The sequence below is a fragment of the Lolium rigidum genome, chromosome 1 (assembly GCF_022539505.1).
Source record: "Lolium rigidum isolate FL_2022 chromosome 1, APGP_CSIRO_Lrig_0.1, whole genome shotgun sequence".
Classification (NCBI taxonomy): domain Eukaryota; kingdom Viridiplantae; phylum Streptophyta; class Magnoliopsida; order Poales; family Poaceae; genus Lolium; species Lolium rigidum.
Genome location: NC_061508.1, coordinates 300,585,205 through 300,602,747, shown reverse-complemented (window position 1 = coordinate 300,602,747; position 17,543 = coordinate 300,585,205). Strand labels below are relative to the sequence as shown.

The 17,543-nt window shown below is 46.3% G+C and overlaps 2 protein-coding genes, 1 long non-coding RNA gene and 3 other non-coding genes across 7 annotated transcripts; 1 reads left to right on the top strand and 5 right to left on the bottom strand.

Annotated features, from left to right (window-relative positions):
* Positions 1–5,754: 5,754 nt before the first annotated feature.
* Positions 5,755–10,580, top strand: LOC124684010 (endoglucanase 18-like). The gene is made up of 5 exons (XM_047218419.1): positions 5,755–5,938; positions 6,039–6,322; positions 9,337–9,919; positions 10,011–10,177; positions 10,248–10,580. The coding sequence occupies exons 1-5, from the start codon at positions 5,755–5,757 to the stop codon at positions 10,578–10,580; spliced, it is 1,551 nt and encodes a 516-aa protein (XP_047074375.1).
* TRNAQ-CUG lies at positions 6,481–6,552 on the bottom strand. The gene has a single exon. It is a non-coding gene; the product is annotated as a tRNA-Gln (tRNA).
* TRNAQ-CUG lies at positions 7,122–7,193 on the bottom strand. Its single transcript has one exon. It is a non-coding gene; the product is annotated as a tRNA-Gln (tRNA).
* TRNAQ-CUG lies at positions 9,066–9,137 on the bottom strand. Its single transcript has one exon. It is a non-coding gene; the product is annotated as a tRNA-Gln (tRNA).
* A 613-nt stretch (positions 10,581–11,193) lies between the features above and the next one.
* LOC124684009 lies at positions 11,194–11,825 on the bottom strand. Its single transcript, XM_047218418.1, has one exon. It carries the CDS (start codon positions 11,769–11,771, stop codon positions 11,202–11,204), a length of 570 nt encoding a protein of 189 aa, XP_047074374.1. The 5' UTR covers positions 11,772–11,825; the 3' UTR covers positions 11,194–11,201.
* A 2,335-nt stretch (positions 11,826–14,160) lies between these two features.
* Positions 14,161–17,313, bottom strand: LOC124684008. 2 transcript variants are annotated; one of them, XR_006996879.1, is made up of 4 exons: positions 16,929–17,313; positions 15,125–16,721; positions 14,470–14,655; positions 14,161–14,387 (listed from the first exon to the last, which is right to left on the bottom strand). It is a non-coding gene; the product is annotated as an uncharacterized LOC124684008 (long non-coding RNA). The 2 variants fall into 2 exon arrangements; XR_006996878.1 differs by having other exon boundaries at positions 14,470–16,721.
* Positions 17,314–17,543: the final 230 nt, after the last annotated feature.

Below are 17,543 nucleotides of genomic sequence, written 5' to 3'. Positions count from 1 at the left end.
AGCAAGAGGTGAATCTCGAAGAACTCTGGGGGCTACTGTTGTGGGTATACTTCATGGGTGTACCATCGACAATGCCTAGATCCGGCAAGCCCGGGTGGCCCATAGACGGTGATGATGGCATATGGCCCATCGGGCGGCCCAGTTGTTGTAGATCAATACGGATGAAGACCGGCCCAGGAACAAGGAGCCGGATCCACCGACCGACACTGTAAGTCGGATCCGACCTGGCCCGTTTGGGGTAGCCGGATCTGGTACGACATGCAAGGGAAGGCGGCAAGATAGCATACCGTAGTTAGGTAACTTGTATTCCGGCTAGGACTCTCCGTGTAAACCCTAGATCGGTGCGCCTTTATAAGCCGGATCCTGGGAGCCCTAGAGGCACAACCAAAACTCATTGTAACAACGCGAAAGCGCCCAGATAATTCCAGACAAGCAGCAGTAGGCCCTGTCATCGTGCAGGTGTTCCGAAGCTGGGTAACTCGCGTACCACCGTCCCGAGGACACTCCGCCCAATGGCCCCTACTTCTTTTCCCCTCGTGAGGATCCCTCCTCCGAGGTACCGTCGAATAGGCAACGATAGCGCAGGTGCGGGGTGAATTTTCTAGCCGTTGTAGCTTCGCGCGCGTCCGAAAAGATGCTGCGCGCTGCAGCCGACGCGTCACATATGACGCTCCGGATAGTGCAAAACGCCACGCGCACCAAATTTTTTGCAGCGCTGGCGCGGATAGCGCGCCTGCTGAAGGAGCAATTTCATCTCCACACGCTGCATATTGGCGGTTTTTATAGCGTGGGCGTCACCAGCCTGTTGGAGATTCTCTAAGTTACTCATAACCTTTTCATTTCCTCCACCTTGCAGAGATTGTCCACCAAGGCTCATGCCAGATCAATAGCCAGAAATTTCTTCCTGTGGAAATTGCAGAATGTGAGTGAACTTCTGCTCAATATGAGCCACATTTTCACTTTCGTAATGACCTGCCGGAGCCCTCGATTGAAGAGGCTATTTGTGCAGGTAAACATGGGATGCTATATGTTCCATTACATGATGATCTTGTTGATGTCATCTTCTCTATCTTAATAAATGGCTCCATTTTGCTGGTCTCACAGGTCACAGCAAGCCACGTCACCCCAATTACTGGCAGCACTCCCGCACGCTTCCCTCGCGTACGAGGGCGTGGGCTGCAGCAAATTATTTTATCTTGGACCACTTCCAAACGAGAGATTGTTTGGACTTAACCCGCTTTGGACCGACATGGCATGGGCTAGGTTGGCCCGCTTCCTAACGCTCCACGGCTCCACGGTCGTTCGTCCTACAAAAGAAATCCTCCTCCGTCTGGTCGATGGGTGTTAATTTCCGTTGATTGGCTCCTCCATCTAGGGATGGCAATGGGTACCCATGACCCACGTACCCGCCGGGTAAAAACCCAATAAGAGTACGGGTATGGGATAAAATATTACCCATGGGTTTGTAAATGGGAAAATATTATTACCATCGGGTAGAGCGGGTACGGGTATGGGATCGTATAACCCATACCCACGTACCCATTCACCCATCTAAGTTTGAAAAATGGCCATCGTAATATTGTAAACTACTTAATTTCTCCCCTAATCATTTCTTCATGTTGCTAGGCTAAACCTCACCCCTTCTGGTCTCACAATCGCTGGCAGATTAGTGTGGATTAGACCCCAATTTTAAATTGCTTCACCTCCTGTCATATTTTTTGCTCATTCTGATGTGTTGTAAGCATGGGTATTTTTACCCGCGGGTACCCATTTACCCTGTCGGGTAACGGGTATGGGAAAAATTTGTACCCGTTGACGGGTATGGGTACGGGTGACGGGTAAGATTGAATGCGACGGGTACGGGTATGGGATGGCTCTACCCGTACCCATACCCTGCGGGTGCCATCCCTACCTCCATCTGCTGATAATCATCCACAATACATAACGCCTTATTCGGTTGGTATGCATCTTCTAACTTCCTCTCAAATTTCCGTTGATTGCCTTAACGCATGCACTTTCTATTTTTCCAATCATGGTATACTAATTTATTGGTTACCTTCCGTCAAGAGCGCATGCACTTTTTATTTTCATAATAATGTTATACTAATTTATTGGTTACCTTCCGTGAAATGCATATGTTCGAACATATTATTGGCTACAGACCACAACAATTTAGCTATTTCTTTGCAATTTGCGTATGTCCGTTTGCAAAGAGGGCCGTTGCAAAGATGGATAGCTTTCCGAATCCCCAACCTGGCCGGGGAATCAGATCTGGCATATATTTGTGCAAGACCTCCTAGATAGCTTCTACTATGTCGTCCCTTTAAATCCTTGGCCCTGACCTTCCTTAATATACATGAGGTAAGTGGATGCCTGAACTCATTTTTTCTCAATTATTGCTCCTAAGGGCCGTGCTTCGGTGTTCCCCCCTCCAAATAAAAGTTGAAGGGGTAAATGTGTGTTTGGTTCGTGACAAAAAATATGGATGATCCCATCCCAAGAGCTGAATATTTCTTAGAAAAGTTGGATTAGATGATCCGCCAATTTCATGACTAATCTCACCAACCGCCACGACCGCGCATGAGAGTCCATGGCCGTCGACACGACTCCGACACCCGTTATCGTTGTCTGTGTGGCTCCACAGCTCAGTGACGGCCACCACGTCACGGCGAGCGGCGGGCTTTCTTTTCTGTGTGACTCTCCAGCTTGGCATCGGCGGCCTCCACGACGCAGTGAGTGGTGGGCTTGATTTTCAACGTGGCTCCCTAGCTCGGCGTCGGCAGCCTCCATGGCGTGGCGAGCAACGAGGTTGCTACGTCTGCGCGGCACCTAGTCGACAACGGCATCCTCGCAAAATACGTGTGGGCAGTGACCTTGCTAAGCCCGGGCAGGCGGCGGCCCCGCTAGGTCCAGCCTCCGCCACAAAGGGAAAATGACCCGTTAATTACATATTAACTGCTATGTTAATGACATATTTATCCTTTTCTATTAAGCGTTAATCAAACATATTTTCATTCCCATCTCATCCCGTACATGTTTATCCATGAACCAAACACACACGTTAAGTTAATCAACAAAGGGGTATCAGAAGATCCTAGCCGTCCAAACAGACCAAAGTGCAGAAGGGGGGGACACCGGAGCAAAAGCCTGCTCCTAATTGGTGAATGATTGGTGCTGCTGCAGCTTAAGTTGATTGATTTTGGACATAGATTATTGCTCTAACATGTCTTATTAATATTTGTTTCGATTTGATCTACGCTCAATGTTTCATTAGATGTTGCCGAAAACTGAAGATGATGGATGTGCCCAAGTGGCAAGAGCTAGCACTAGATCAGATAAATCGCTCGGTTAGCATCTACCTACCCATCCGCTGTTTCTATTATTGTAACTCACCAATATCTATACATTCAGGTTATTCTTTTGGTATGGTTTATAGAGTTTTTCTTTTCTTCCAAGCCCCGTACCTTTATCACTCGTGCTTCCCTCCCTGACATATCTTCCTCTAGACGTGCTTCTCTTTCTTTCAAAAACGTGGAAGTCATTTGAAATTTCGAAATCTAAAATTATAGAATATGTAACAGGTTCCCATGTAATTATCGTTATAAATTGTCTACCTTTGATTAATGTAGAATTGCTTCAGTCTAACTATTTTTTGTTTGCAAATTTGTTATATTTTTTTTACTGTCAGCCTTCATATCATACATAGTACGGAGTAGTTGTAAGGATACACATAAACAATTAGCTTTGGACAAACTACTTCCCCGTGTCTTGAAATTTATATTATGTTAACTGCAATCAAATCGTACGTGTGTCTTTTCAAAATGGTTGAAACAAATTGACCAACCATTGTGTAAAATATTGCAGCCGATATAGTATTACAAACACTTTTAACATCCAATGTGGTACTATTCTTACTTGATGTGTACAAGTACCTTTCATTTGTAATGAGTTGTTTTATACTCCGCTTACAATTTTTGACATGTTCTCAACGATCATGAATTTATTGATATCATAAAATTGGTTTATTTTGAAGGTGTGGTAAATTAACTGTTTTAAAATATTTCTTATTTGTTTTTCAAATATTTTTGACCTTCGAATCCCGCCGCAACGCGCGGGGTATCATCTAGTTGTTTAAAAGTTAGCCTTATGACCAGTGGCGGAGCTTGCTAAAATATTGGGGAGGGTGCAAACCACAAAACTTCATGATCTGAAGGGGCAAAATGCTAAAAATAAATCTACTACACGCCATGTAAACAAAGCCGAGTTGTGCATAGCTACGACAGTGGTTATAACCTAGAGAAATACATTCGTTTAATAGCAACCTTCTTGTCACTGTTTATGCTCTGAACTTTCGGTTTTTTATTTTGTTCAGCTGAATGATGCTGGGTGTGACCACTGTAAACTAATTTACAGCGTACGAGATGTTCTGATTTCCGGCCGCCGACAAGGCCGTGATGGCTCCATCTGCAGCGTGCGCGAGATAATACGCGCCAACAACGTGGTCACCTGCCTCTGGAGATACCGTATCTGCTCTACCGCTTCCGCCTATGGACGGATCCAGCCTATAGTCAAGGGGGGCAGCTGCCCCCACTCCATTTTCATTAACCTTGTAATATGCTAAGCTAAAAACTGATTTTCACTTAGGTTTTGTTTGGTACTAGACTTTTTATGAGGATAGTGGGGATAATTCCCACCAAATTTTAAATCCTCACTTGTTCTTAAAATTTTGTTTGGTACTAGAGTATTGAACGAATTTAATCTCCAATTTTTTTCCAAAGTATTTTTTTTCAATCCCCAATACTCTACTTGTAGATTATGGATGGGGTTTTGCAGGAATTAGGTGACGGTAGGGGATCACATAATACTCTAGAATATTATCCGCACTAATCCTCACAGAAACTCTAGTATCAAACAAGGCCGTAGAAATATTATTTGCACCACTTACCATTTTTTTGCCCCCCGTCAAAAATTGTCCTGAATCCGTCCTTGCTTCCGCCGGCTATGCACTGATCGGTTTCTTCCCATGCCGCCGTCGCCGTTCGTGCCTGTCTCCGCGCGATCAGCGGAAACATGGGAGGTGGGAGTACGACTGCAATTTGCGGCGGTGAGAATCAATAACTGACATGGCACAGACGGTGTGCTGGTGGCCAAACAATTGCCATGTCAGCGGATAGGGTGACATAACGAGAACGGGGACTGTGCCGGTGTGTTCTGCGAGTTTAGGGACTGTTCTGGGCATGGCCAACGAGTTCAGGGACCGAGCATGGATTTCACTCCCAACTAGCAGCATCTCCCTGGACCCTGGAACCCATATTTTGAACCAGTCCGTGTGCATCCAAGGACATAAAACAGGACACAACTAGTCTTATGACCCACGAACAATCTCTGCAACGGATACCATTTTCCATTTGGCAGGGGGACGAGATGTACATTGTGCGCGCCTGCAGCCTGCATTTATCTACGTGGCAACCTGGAAAACTGCACCCATAAAAAGGATCGATCACAGGTGTCAGCAACTGATCATGGGGAGACGGTCATGGCCAGCCTCTAACTCCCCACCCACGCGCGCGCGTCTCTGTCCTCCCCATCGCCGGCGGCACGTCTGCGCCCCCGCGCGCGCTGTCGGTTACCTCGACCGACGTCGCGGCTAATCAGTTCGCGACGCGTGCGGTTGCAACCGATCGGCCGCGCACAGGCAGGGAATAAATTACTATCTCGCCAGAGAAGCTTGGAGGGATCGATCGATTGACAGCAATGGAGCGCTGCGTGCGGTGCTGCTGCTGCCTCCTGGTGCTGCTGCTCGTGGCGCTCGGCGTCACGGCCGTCGTCGTGTTCCTCCGCCACAGGAACGGCGGCGGGCCCGTCGTCCCCGGCGGCATCGACCGCAAGTACGCCGAGGCCCTCGCCGTCGCCCTCCAGTTCTTCCAGGTCCAGAAATGTACGCACGCGCGCGCTAGCACATTTCGCTGCATTAATCTCTGCGATCTGCTTGGCATCTGAATGTATTTCTTGTTGTCATTTGATGATCGGTTTATCAGCCGGGAAGCTGGTGAACAACAAGATCCCGTGGAGGGGCGACTCGGCGGAGGACGACGGGCAGGAGGCCGGGCTGGACCTGTCCAAGGGGATGTACGACGCCGGCGACCACATCAAGTTCGGCTTCCCCATGGCGTTCACGGCCACCATGCTGTCGTGGTCCGTCCTCGAGTACGGCGGCGCCATGCAAGCCGCCAAGCAGCGGGACGCCGCCCTGGACGCGCTGCGCTGGATCATGGATTACCTCCTCAACGCGCACCCATCCGCCGATGTCCTCTACATTCAGGTGATGATCGCGCAAAAATCAATAATGCAGTTTCCTTACTATTTATTTGACCGCATATCACGTTGGTCGTTTGAAGTTCTTGATTTTTAGACCAGCAAAGAAATTTGATGAACATGAAGAACAAGAAGAAAAATGAAAGAAAAAACTCAAAAAAATCTAGGTCCCACCGAGACTTGAACTCGGGTTACAAGATTCAGAGTCTTGTGTCCTAACCACTAGACCATGGGACCATTCGTGCTATTTGTAACACTGCTTTGTTCCTATTAGGAAATACACCTTTTGCAGAAATATGTTCAGAAATGGCGCCCCAAATAAAGAACTCTGCTGATGGATAGATAACACTAGCTTAGCACCGATCTAGAGGAGCGAAACGGAGTTTGTGCAATTCACAAAAAAAGTTTATGAATTAGGTCCCACCGAGACCAAATTTAGTCTTGTGTCCTAATCACCAGACCACGGGACCTATGGTGATTTGTGTGTTCATGCTCAGTTACTTATTCATGTAAAAACTTTGTTGCATAAAAGTATTCAAGTATGACACCTATAGTTAAATTTAAACTTGCTAGTTGGAATAATTAACACTAATTTACCACTGATCTAGATGAGCAAAACTAGCAAACTTTCTTGCACAAAATATTCAGGTATGGCACCCCAGATTAAATTAAAACTGCCCTTAAATTTTTTCTTGATGGAGTAATTAACATTAGTTTACCACTGACCTAGTTGAGCAAAAGTAGTAAAACATCGTTTCTGCAATATATAGAAACTTCGACAAAGAAGAAAAAAAGAAAAAAAAATCAGGTCCCACCGAGACTTGAACTCGGGTTACAAGATTCAGAGTCTTGTGTCCTAACCACTAGACCATGGGACCATTCGTGCTGAAAGTTTTCCTGGTACTCTACTTAATTCTGCTAGTCAAGTTAGAGTTTTTTCATTTTTAGACAAGTCAAAAAGTAAGGTGGAGAGGCAAAATAAATTAGGCCGGTGAATGTTTATGTTTCTGTTCTCTTGCTTCTTGCTGTTAGAGTTCTTGATTTTTTGACTAGGTGTGATATTTGGATCACTGCTTCCTACCAATTAGGGAAATACACTTTTTGGAGAAATATGTTCAGAAATGGCGCCCCAAATAAAGTAAAACCTTGCTGATGGATAGATAACACTAATTTAGCATCGATCTAGAGGAGAAAAACTAGCAAAACGGAGTTTGTGCAGTTCACAAAAAAGGTTATGAATTAGGTCCCACCGAAACCTAATTCAGTCTTATGTCCTAATTACTACACCACGGGACCTAGGGTGATTCATGCCCAGTTACTTATTCATATGCAAACTTTCTTGCACAAAAGTATTTAGGTATGGCACCCATAATTAAATTAGAACTTGCTAGTTGGAATAATTAACACTAGTTTAGCACCGACCTAGATGAGCAAAACTAGAAGAACTTTCTTGCACACAAAAATCAGGTATGGCATTGCAAATTAAATTAAAACTTTCCTTAAAACTTTGCTCAGTGGAATATTTACGTCAGTTTAGCACCTACTTAGATCGATAAAACTAGCAAAACCTCTTTTCTGCAATATATAGGAACTGGAGCACGAGAAAATAATATGAAAAGGAGAAAAACACTGACCTAGATGAGAAAAACCAGCAAGACCACGTTTGTGCAATATAGAGAAACTTTTTTTTTTGAAACAGGCAAAATATTTTTCATTTTAATTAATAAAGAAGAGGTTTAGAGTTTTATAACAAATGCCTAGGAAATGCCCTAGGACTTTATCAAAAGCCTACTCTCCCGGTATTACATTGCACAATTCCTTAGCACCGGCCAAGCACCAAGCCCGAGCCTCATCTTTGATCTTGGCGATGATAGCATTTGTGGCGGAATAGTGGTGGCGGAAGACTCTAGCGTTGCGCTCCTTCCAAATTTCCAAAGATATTAGCATAACCAAGGATGCCAAAGCTTTCCTATGTTAACCTCTTCCTAAGGTAATATTTGTCCACCAAACATCGACGTTTGGCTCATTGATCCATGACTTCGGGGGTCTATCATGAATACCACCCAAGCTAGAATCTCTTTCCAAACTCGCAAGCTAAAGCGACATTTATACATGAGGTGGTCCGCCGTCTCTTGGACTTGGTTGCATAGAGGACAATTTCCACAATTTTCCAAACCTCTACGTTGAAGCCTATCCGCCGTCCATACTCTATTTTGCATAATCAACCAAGCGAAAAACTTGCACTTTGGAGGTACCCAAACTTTCCAAACCGTGGAGTTTAGGGAGGTTGAAACTAGGCCTTAAAATTGCATCTTGTAGGCCGAGGAGGCGGAATATTTTCCATCATTTGTGAACTTCCAAGTAATGGTGTCCGGAACATCATGGAGGTGCACATTTTGAAGGAGACCCCAAAGCTTGACAAATTCTTCAATGTGAGGCACCCCAAACTCATGAGAGATCTTGATTTGATTGACCCAAATTTTTTTATGGAGAGCCTTCCGGATATTGCAATTCTTCTTCTTAGACAATTTAAAGAGCATGGGCGCCAAATCACATGGGCAAAGTCCGCCAAGCCAAGGAGAGGTCCAAAACTTCGCCTTTTCTCCATTTCCAATATTAACAAAAGTGGCGGTCACAAAAAGCCGCCGGTCCTCCTTATTGCAAGGATTACCAAGACCGATCCAAGATTTCGATTCATCGGTCCACTCAAGCCACTGAACACAAGAAGGAAAAAAAAAGACAAAAAAATTAGGTCCCACCGAGACTTGAACTCGGGTTACAAGATTCAGAGTCTTGTGTCCTAACCACTAGACCATGGGACCTTTGCTGATTTTTGGCGCTCCATTTCCGTACTATCCTTGTTTATACAAACATTGTTCAGCGATGGCGCCACAAATATCCTTTGCTCGACAGAACACTAGTTCAGCACTGATATAGACGAGAAAAACGAGTAAAAACGCGATATGCAATTACCAGAACCAATTCTGAAATCTGAAGAGGAACATGTGTGATCATCATCAGGTAGGCGACCCTGAAGCCGACCACAAGTGCTGGGAGAGGCCAGAAACCATGTCCGAGAAGCGGCCGCTGACCAAGATCACCGCCAAGTCCCCCGGCAGCGACGTGGCGGCCGAGACGGCGGCTGCCATGGCCGCGGCGTCGCTGGTGTACAAGCCCATCAACGGCAGCTACTCGTCGTCCCTGCTCGAGCACGCGGAGCAGCTCTTCGCCTTCGCCGACCGGCACAGGGGCGCCTACACGCGCACCTTCCCGGAGCTCAGCAAGTACTACAACTCCACCACGTACCAGGACGAGCTCCTGTGGGCGAGCGGCTGGCTCTACCACGCCACCGGGAACACCAGCTACCTCGCCTACGCCACCGGCAAGAACGGCGAGGAGTTCGCCGACCTCGGGAACCCCAGGTACTTCAGCTGGGACGACAAGCGGCCGGGCACGCAGGTTCTCCTGTCGAGGGCGAGCTTCTTTGCGTCGCAGGGGTCTGGTCTTGCCACGGACAATGGCCTCGAGTCGTACAAGCAGACCGCCGATGCCGTCATGTGCATTCTCCTGCCGGACTCTGAAACTGCCGCATTCAGAACAGAAGGTAAGGATCTTGCTGCATCTTCGCGCCAAACTGATTGATGAAGAAACCAATGAAGTAGTGAAGTAATTCCGCATGGCTGCAACGATTTCAGGGGGGTTGCTGTATGTCGCCGAGTGGAACTCGCTCCAGCACCCGGTGGCCTCGGCCTTCCTCGCCGCGGTTTACAGCGACTACATGCTGACCTCGGGGAAGACGGATCTCAGCTGCGGCGGGCAGAGCTTCGCGCCGGCCGACCTGCGCAATTTCGCCCAGTCTCAGGTAACACCAGTGCTCTGTTCCGACATTCTTCAGGGAAATGGCAGAACCTGAACATGTTTGTGACTACCAGGCGGATTACGTGTTGGGGGAGAACCCGATGAAGCTGAGCTACCTGGTCGGGTACGGCGACAGCTACCCGCAGCGGGTGCACCACCGGGGCGCGTCGATCCCGGCGGACGTCGACACGGGGTGCGGCGGCCAAGAGTGGCTCAACACGGCGGAGGCCAACCCGAACGTGGCCATGGGCGCGCTCGTCGGAGGCCCCTTCAAGAACGACTCGTTCGTGGACGAGCGGGAGAACGTGATGCAGAATGAGGCCACCACGTACAACAGCGCCCTCGTCGTCGGCCTCCTCTCCAGCCTCCTCACCACCTCCTCCGTCGCGCAGTCCTTATCGTCGTGATTGATTCGATGCTCTCGATGGATTCCTGACCTGTTAGCCAACTGATTCTTTGTGTAGATCAAGTGATGAACTCGTGGTCCAACTGACTTACTGAACTAGTCGATGATTTTATCATTCACTAATCACTACTCAGTAGGTAGATCACACTGAATTGTGTAGGATGTTGTATTGTATCATGGAAGAATTCAGAATCTGTACATGGCATTATGATAATTTGATAGTACTGACAAGAGATTATGATTGTTAGCCTGTAAATCTGTTGTTTACATTGTGATCTTCAACTTCAGAATTGTTGCATCAGATTCAGGTCATCGAATTTACATGTCAATAAAAACCCCAAAAAATAAAAGAAATAGAGCTGCAGTTGTGTAAATTATTCAGGAATTCAGGACGCAACAGTACTTACATCCACGATTGCCAGCAAAAGATCAAAATTTTAGCTCCAAAAAAGTGCAGACGAGCACATTCATCCATCTATAGCAAGTTCGTAATCACAAAAGAGCAGCTCAGCAATCATTCATCATTGGTCGATCCATTCATATCCGCTGCACTATCTAATTAACTACAGAAATCTAGGTAGATACTGGACACCACAGGTACGGCCCGACGGCGGCGCTCTCACTACGAGCCACGCAAGACGTCGGTGGGCGCCAGCGGCGGCGCGTCGAGCTGGTAGAGGCCGGTGAGGGGCCCGACGAAGCGGAAGAGGATCCAGGCGCCGGCCATGATGAAGATGGAGGCGTAGGCGAACTTGTTGAGCCAGAAGAGGGCGCCCTTCTCGCCGACGTACAGCTCCACGGCCTTCTCGGGCAGGCTCATCTCGTCCCAGCCCTTCTTCTTCCGCTGCTTCTCCCTCCTCGGCGCCGCCGACTCGGAGGCCTTCGGCTTCGTCTTGCCCCGCATCATCCTCACCTCCACCGGCGGCAGGTACACCATCTCGGGGGCGCGGCGGGCCTGGTTCCTGGCGGCGAGACGGTTCTTGACGCTGCTGGGGCTGGAGCTGGAGGGTGGCTTGGGCTGGGTGTCCGTGGCGGGCTCGGATGCGGCCGTGGAGGTTTCGCCGGAGTTGCCATCGGGTGCGGCGCTGCAGGGGACGTGGCAGCGGCGGTGGCGGATGTGGAGGAGGACGGGCTTGGAGGCGGAGCCGTGGGCGAGGAGAGGGAGCGGGGAGGCCAGGAGGAGGTGCTTCATGGCGTCGCCGGATGGTGGCTGGTTTTCTTGGCGCCGTTGTGACGATGGGGTTTGGGTGGCTGGGGAGATAGCAGGGACGGGCTGATCAACTGCACGCCGCGTCGATGGTCCGATGGAGATTTCAACGGCTCAAATTGAACCACCAGCATAAATGAAAAAGTTAAAGTCGACATCTGGTTAATTGTCTGATTTGAGCGAATTCTTGCAAATTCAGTCTAAATTATGCACAAAGACTCCTAATACTACTGCACTATGCAGCTCGAACCCTAATTACACATAATTTAATGAGGGTACTTTGTAATATCAATTTTATACTGTCTTGTTCTATCAACATACAACGATCAAAGATTTAGTGGATTCTCTATTAATCTCAATTGTTTGATGTTTCTAATGGAGAGTGGTATCATGTATTTTGTGATTTCATTATTTTGGTAGTTTTATTTAAATGTGAGGGGTTATTTTAAAGTACAAAATTACTTACGATATGATAACCTAAAATTGTCTCAATGAGCTAAAATTATCTTTTGAAGGTCTACTGCTAGATCAAGCTAGAAACATAGGTATTTATAATAATTAAAGGTATTGACAATTCTCACACAACTATTTTACTAATTGCTAGTTAGTCTCATCTTCTATTTTCTTTCTGTAAGAATGAATTTGTTGCCTGGTTAAATTTTTTAAACCAAATGAAATCAAATACAAAAAGGCCAAGCCTACTCAAGAACCAAATCAACTAGCGACAAGCCCATTCGTGCTGACTAAGTGGCACACATAGCGAAAATATGCCAATTAGAAAATTGCTTCGTCGAACTAGATGACCTTGTACTATTGTCAAGTAATAAAATTTATGACTACTATGAGAGGATCAAACCAGGACAGTCCAACGGAGGTTATGAAGACTGCACACCACAAAATCTTACCCCAGTTGAACGCCCAACACGCTTTGAGGCCGACCTCGAGGAAATTCTCCATGCCCCTGAGACAGAAGATCATCTTCCTCAAAGGTGTCAAAATCTCGACGTTGCCGCTCAGAATTCTTGTCGTTCTAAGTGTGTTTTGCACTGTTTCATCAACACCTTCTGATTGACATAGATGCATATACACACATTAACTAGTGTCATCATCGATTTGAAACACATACTAGGAGGCATTGGCGCGGCGGCACGCCGCGCCCGTTCATAACATCTTGTTTAGCAGGCCTACGCAGTGAATGTAGCCTACATGTATGCGGGTCAACGGTAGATTACCTTTTTTTTACTTTAGAACTAACGGTAGATTACTTGGGTACGATAGGAGTGGGCTGAAGTAAATGGGCCGCGGCAGCAAATGTAGCCTACATGTATGCGGGTAAGTTCAATGAAACTCTCTGGTGTACATGATGCGGAGATTGGGAGAGAAACAGAAGAAAAAAAGCTAAGTGAGCAATCTAAATAAATGGTGAGAAGCAAAATGGTGTGAGAATACTGCGAACTGGAGCGGTAGAATCGTAGATGGGGGATGGAGACGGCCGCCGTGAGAGTGGACGGCCACCAGCTTCATGGGTAGAATGCCCTCTGTACTCTGCTCGTTTCTTCTTCAACGACGTCGTCGCCTTGGGCAGGACGACGGATCCAGACTCTCGGCAGCTAGTCGGAGATCTAGCGTTGGGGAGACGAGGGCGGCCTTCATCGGTGTGGGCTCCTTGCCGAGCTGGGGCAGTGGCCGGTGCTGGAGCTGCTGTGCGCGTCCTTGTCCGATGCAGAGCAGCCAGCAAGCTAACGGAAGCATGAGGGATCGTGGATTGAGCTACTGATAGGTATGTTATCGTTTTCGCTAGTGCCTCAACAGTTCTGCTCATCTTTGTTGTAGTTAATCGGTAGAATCAAAACAAAGTTAACTTGCCGAAGAATTTGAAGTGCCAAAGCTAGAGGGATGGTTACAATGCCTTAAAGCATGCCGTTAGTTTGCTCATTTTAGTGAAATTACCTGCTAGTACCGTGGCTGGTAATTAAGAACTGAAGGAAAAAAAATCGTTAGTTCGCTCACTTCGGTGAAACTATTCGACAGCACCGTTGGTAACTACAAACTGAAGCAAAAAAAAATACATGGTAGATGCAGTAGCTGTATGCTTTGGCAGCCAATTATTCATTGAAATACATGAGTAATCTGCTTTATTGGTGCTCTCCTTATCACAACCTTCCTACTCGGAATTTGTGAAGTAGATTAATTAGGAGGTTTTAGGTCCCAGTTAGAAACCTGAGGCCACAACCACAACCCCCAGGTGCAGATTTATTGAGCTGAACCCTAGTATCAGCGTGCTGCTCTACGTGCACTAAAGTCTCAACAACAATCATAATCAGCATAAAAACATGAACTGAAAAGATAAAAAATTATATATTTATGTAGCATAGATACGCATGATAACACATAATGCGGAATAAATAGTTGGAAGAGGTAGTTATCAGGTCATCGCCCGGAAAGGTACAGAAAATTAAGCAGTGGCCGTATGGCCCTTCTAGTTAAACTGGGTGCATGGAGCGACTTCAGCTCTTGACATTCTGCACATAGCTTTTGAACCGAGAAACCATCAACAGGGGTTGCCTTTTGTTAGTTAAGCGAGTGAATACGACCTCGAACCTGCAATTAGCTCTATTTGGTCAGCTCTGAACTTTTGCACTTCAATAGAAACAACTAATGAAAGTAGAAGCCGAGAAATTACCATAATAGCACCTAAACAGGAAGAGATTCACCCATGATGGCATCAACATATAGGAACAGATGGAGTACATGACACTTAAAATTGTCAGTTCGGTCTATCTGGGTTCAGTCAGCTAGGTGCGGTGGCAGGACCATAAGTTGTAGCCTCTTTGGTATAGCTTCAGCAGTAGCACACCATGACGTGCACCTGTAAGCAGTAACCGTATTGGATAGGTTTGATGAACTGCTGGTTGTTGCCGTAGTATGTGTTTTTACCACCGTATTTAGGTTGCAGGGCAAGCCATACATCTTAAGGTTAACAATCTGAGAAACCACACAGCCAACTGACCCATACGCAGTTGTCTACTGAATGAGCTCAAGCTCTCCACAGTGAATCCACAATTCAGAAGAAAGACAACATTTCATATAAGGACATGAAGGGTTATCTTGATTGAAAGTGCTTCATCATTCAACAACGTCACTTGCAAGTTATCCTTTAGAAATGAGTCCAATGTAATCCTCCACTATAATCTAGGCCTCTAGTTCTGTATTTTTTTAGCACACTAACCTTTCCGTAGCTGATACGTATGCTCGGGTTACCAATTTTAGTATAATTACAACCACTCTAGACCTCTTAAAGAGAAACATAATTGCAAGTGTTGCAGCAAAAGACTTACCAATTTTAGTGGTGCCGCAAAATTACGCATGTTGATCTGCATTTAACATGTGATGGAGAGAAGCCATATTCCTGAGATCATCTTTTTATTGTACTACATCTTCTATAGGATCAATCTATTACCAAGTAATCTTCCAGTGCCAATCTATTTAAAATGCATCAACCTCTTTTGATAACTGCAATAAAACTTCTTGAGCTGCTAGAGGGAAACGTTTAGATAAAGCTACTTTCTCTTTTATGATAAGAAAAATCAAGGAAGGGCCTACCATTCATGAACAACACCAATATACATCTGACTGTCGTAGTAGCCAAAAAGATATTCAAACACACTTTCTAGAAACTTTACCACTGCTTGTAGTGATTACACAGAGCACTTGCAGGCTACCACAAATAATCTAGCCTTGCTTGAAAAAATTCATGATCCAGGAGAGAGACATAATCTACGTTGTCCATTTTATCAAGAACACCATAGTATGTAAACTTAGGGCTATTTGGCCCCGCTGCAATCCTAGATCTGCATGGATAATGATTGACACAACAAAGGGAATGAATGCAAGAGTAGAGCAGATATCTCTGTACCATTGAAAAATCTGGAAGCATATATTAGCAATAACATATGAAGTAAATTCAGAAGCCGACGCTGGAAAGAGAAATACAGCGAGAACCTAGCCAGTTAATGAGGATTAAGTGGCAAGAAACTAACTTTCATAAATCTGAAATGGTAACATTGATGCGCTCGGAACATCCCATGCACAATTAAATAGAACATCAATTAACATGCATCTCAATGGGGCTGGGAAGAAAATCCCAGTTGATCATAATTTATATTCTCAAGAATAGCATGATCAAGAGGGAAAAGGACAGGGAAGTAAGATAGGCACACTTTCTAACACTACTTTAGTGAAAAGTATAAGCTAAGAGATCAGTCTAGAGATTTCTAAACCAGTCTCTTAATTCAACACCACATTCCTGTATCTGAGAAGTGTTATGTGCATCTTAACTTTTGAAATGGATGCACTTCCAAACCACAGTATATCATTCTAGAATAAAACAATAACAATCAACATATCCAGGGGGTCAACCTTTCATTGTCTTCCTGTAGGAATGAGGGAAACAATTGCTAAAGGTAAGTCATTGGCTGATTGGCATGCATTCTAAAAACAGAATTAGGAATGCCCTGCAAAATTAGTGTTTGAATACATGTTTTTTATTATCGCTTCCAGGATTTCTGATGTATCATATTCCAGTAAAATAGGCACATCGTTCAGAACTGCTGCACGTAATACACTGGCGGTGGTAATATTTAACTTTTAAGTAAATTAAAACAACTTTCTTGACTTAATCTTATCCCTTAAGTAAATTATAACTCATATATAGTATGCAACCTTTGCTGGAAGACCAAGATTCATGAATCCTAAAGGAAAGAATAACCGGTGAACCGTGTGGACAACCCGACCTATGTGGCTCAGGCACCGACAACTTAGCAAATATGATTGTGATCTTACCTCGTTGGTTGATGATGACAAATGAGAAATCATTAGAGATTGGTCCGAAAATGGAAGTAATGAGCTGTCCAAATGGTAACATCAGCAGCATACCTAAAAAGGATGATAGTGTCATCAGCTGTTATAGAATCAAACTACTCATACCACAAATTATGTAACAAACTAACAATATATTTAGCTAACGCCTGAATCAATCATGGATGCAGACCAAGACATGGATGGAAACCAGCTCAATGTTGGAGATGGCATCGCCAAACATCATCCACAAAAGGCGATGACGGCAAGGCCATGGGTACACACCTGCTGGCAACTCCGTGTAAACCAGAGAAGACGGTGAAGTGTCGTTGATGCCCCTAGCAGTGCCGAGGTCGTCCTCGAGCTGCACACCAAGTATGAAGGAGAAGATCTCCACCGCCGTCAATCTTCTCACCGGCCATGGATAGAAGAGAGCATAGGAAGAAGAAAGCACAACCTCAATCTAGATGTACTGCAGAGAGGGAGCAACCCACCTGGAGTCAGAAACTCCTCCCTCACCTCGGGTCACCTTGGCCACCGGCGATGGGGAGAGGTAGGCCGAAAATGGGGCACGGAGGGAGGGGTCAGGGGAGTCCGCCGCTTGCACTCTCCTCGGATTTCACAGTGCCAGCCGCTCCATCTGAGAGCCTCCGGATCGACGCTCCGGCCATGGCGGTCCTCTTGGCGGCGGCAGTCGCTCCATCAGCCCGATGCGCCGGCAAAATGTGGGCGGTGAGCCGCGCCACCTCGCGCGCCGACGGAAGGGATCCCGGGATCCACAGCGGCAGCAGGGCGTTGAGCGGCGGGGCATGAGAGGCGTGCGCGTTTTAGGATGTGTTTGGTTGGGGATTCAGACTGCATGGGTTGTGGCCAACCATATTTTGCCGGGCCACCCCATTC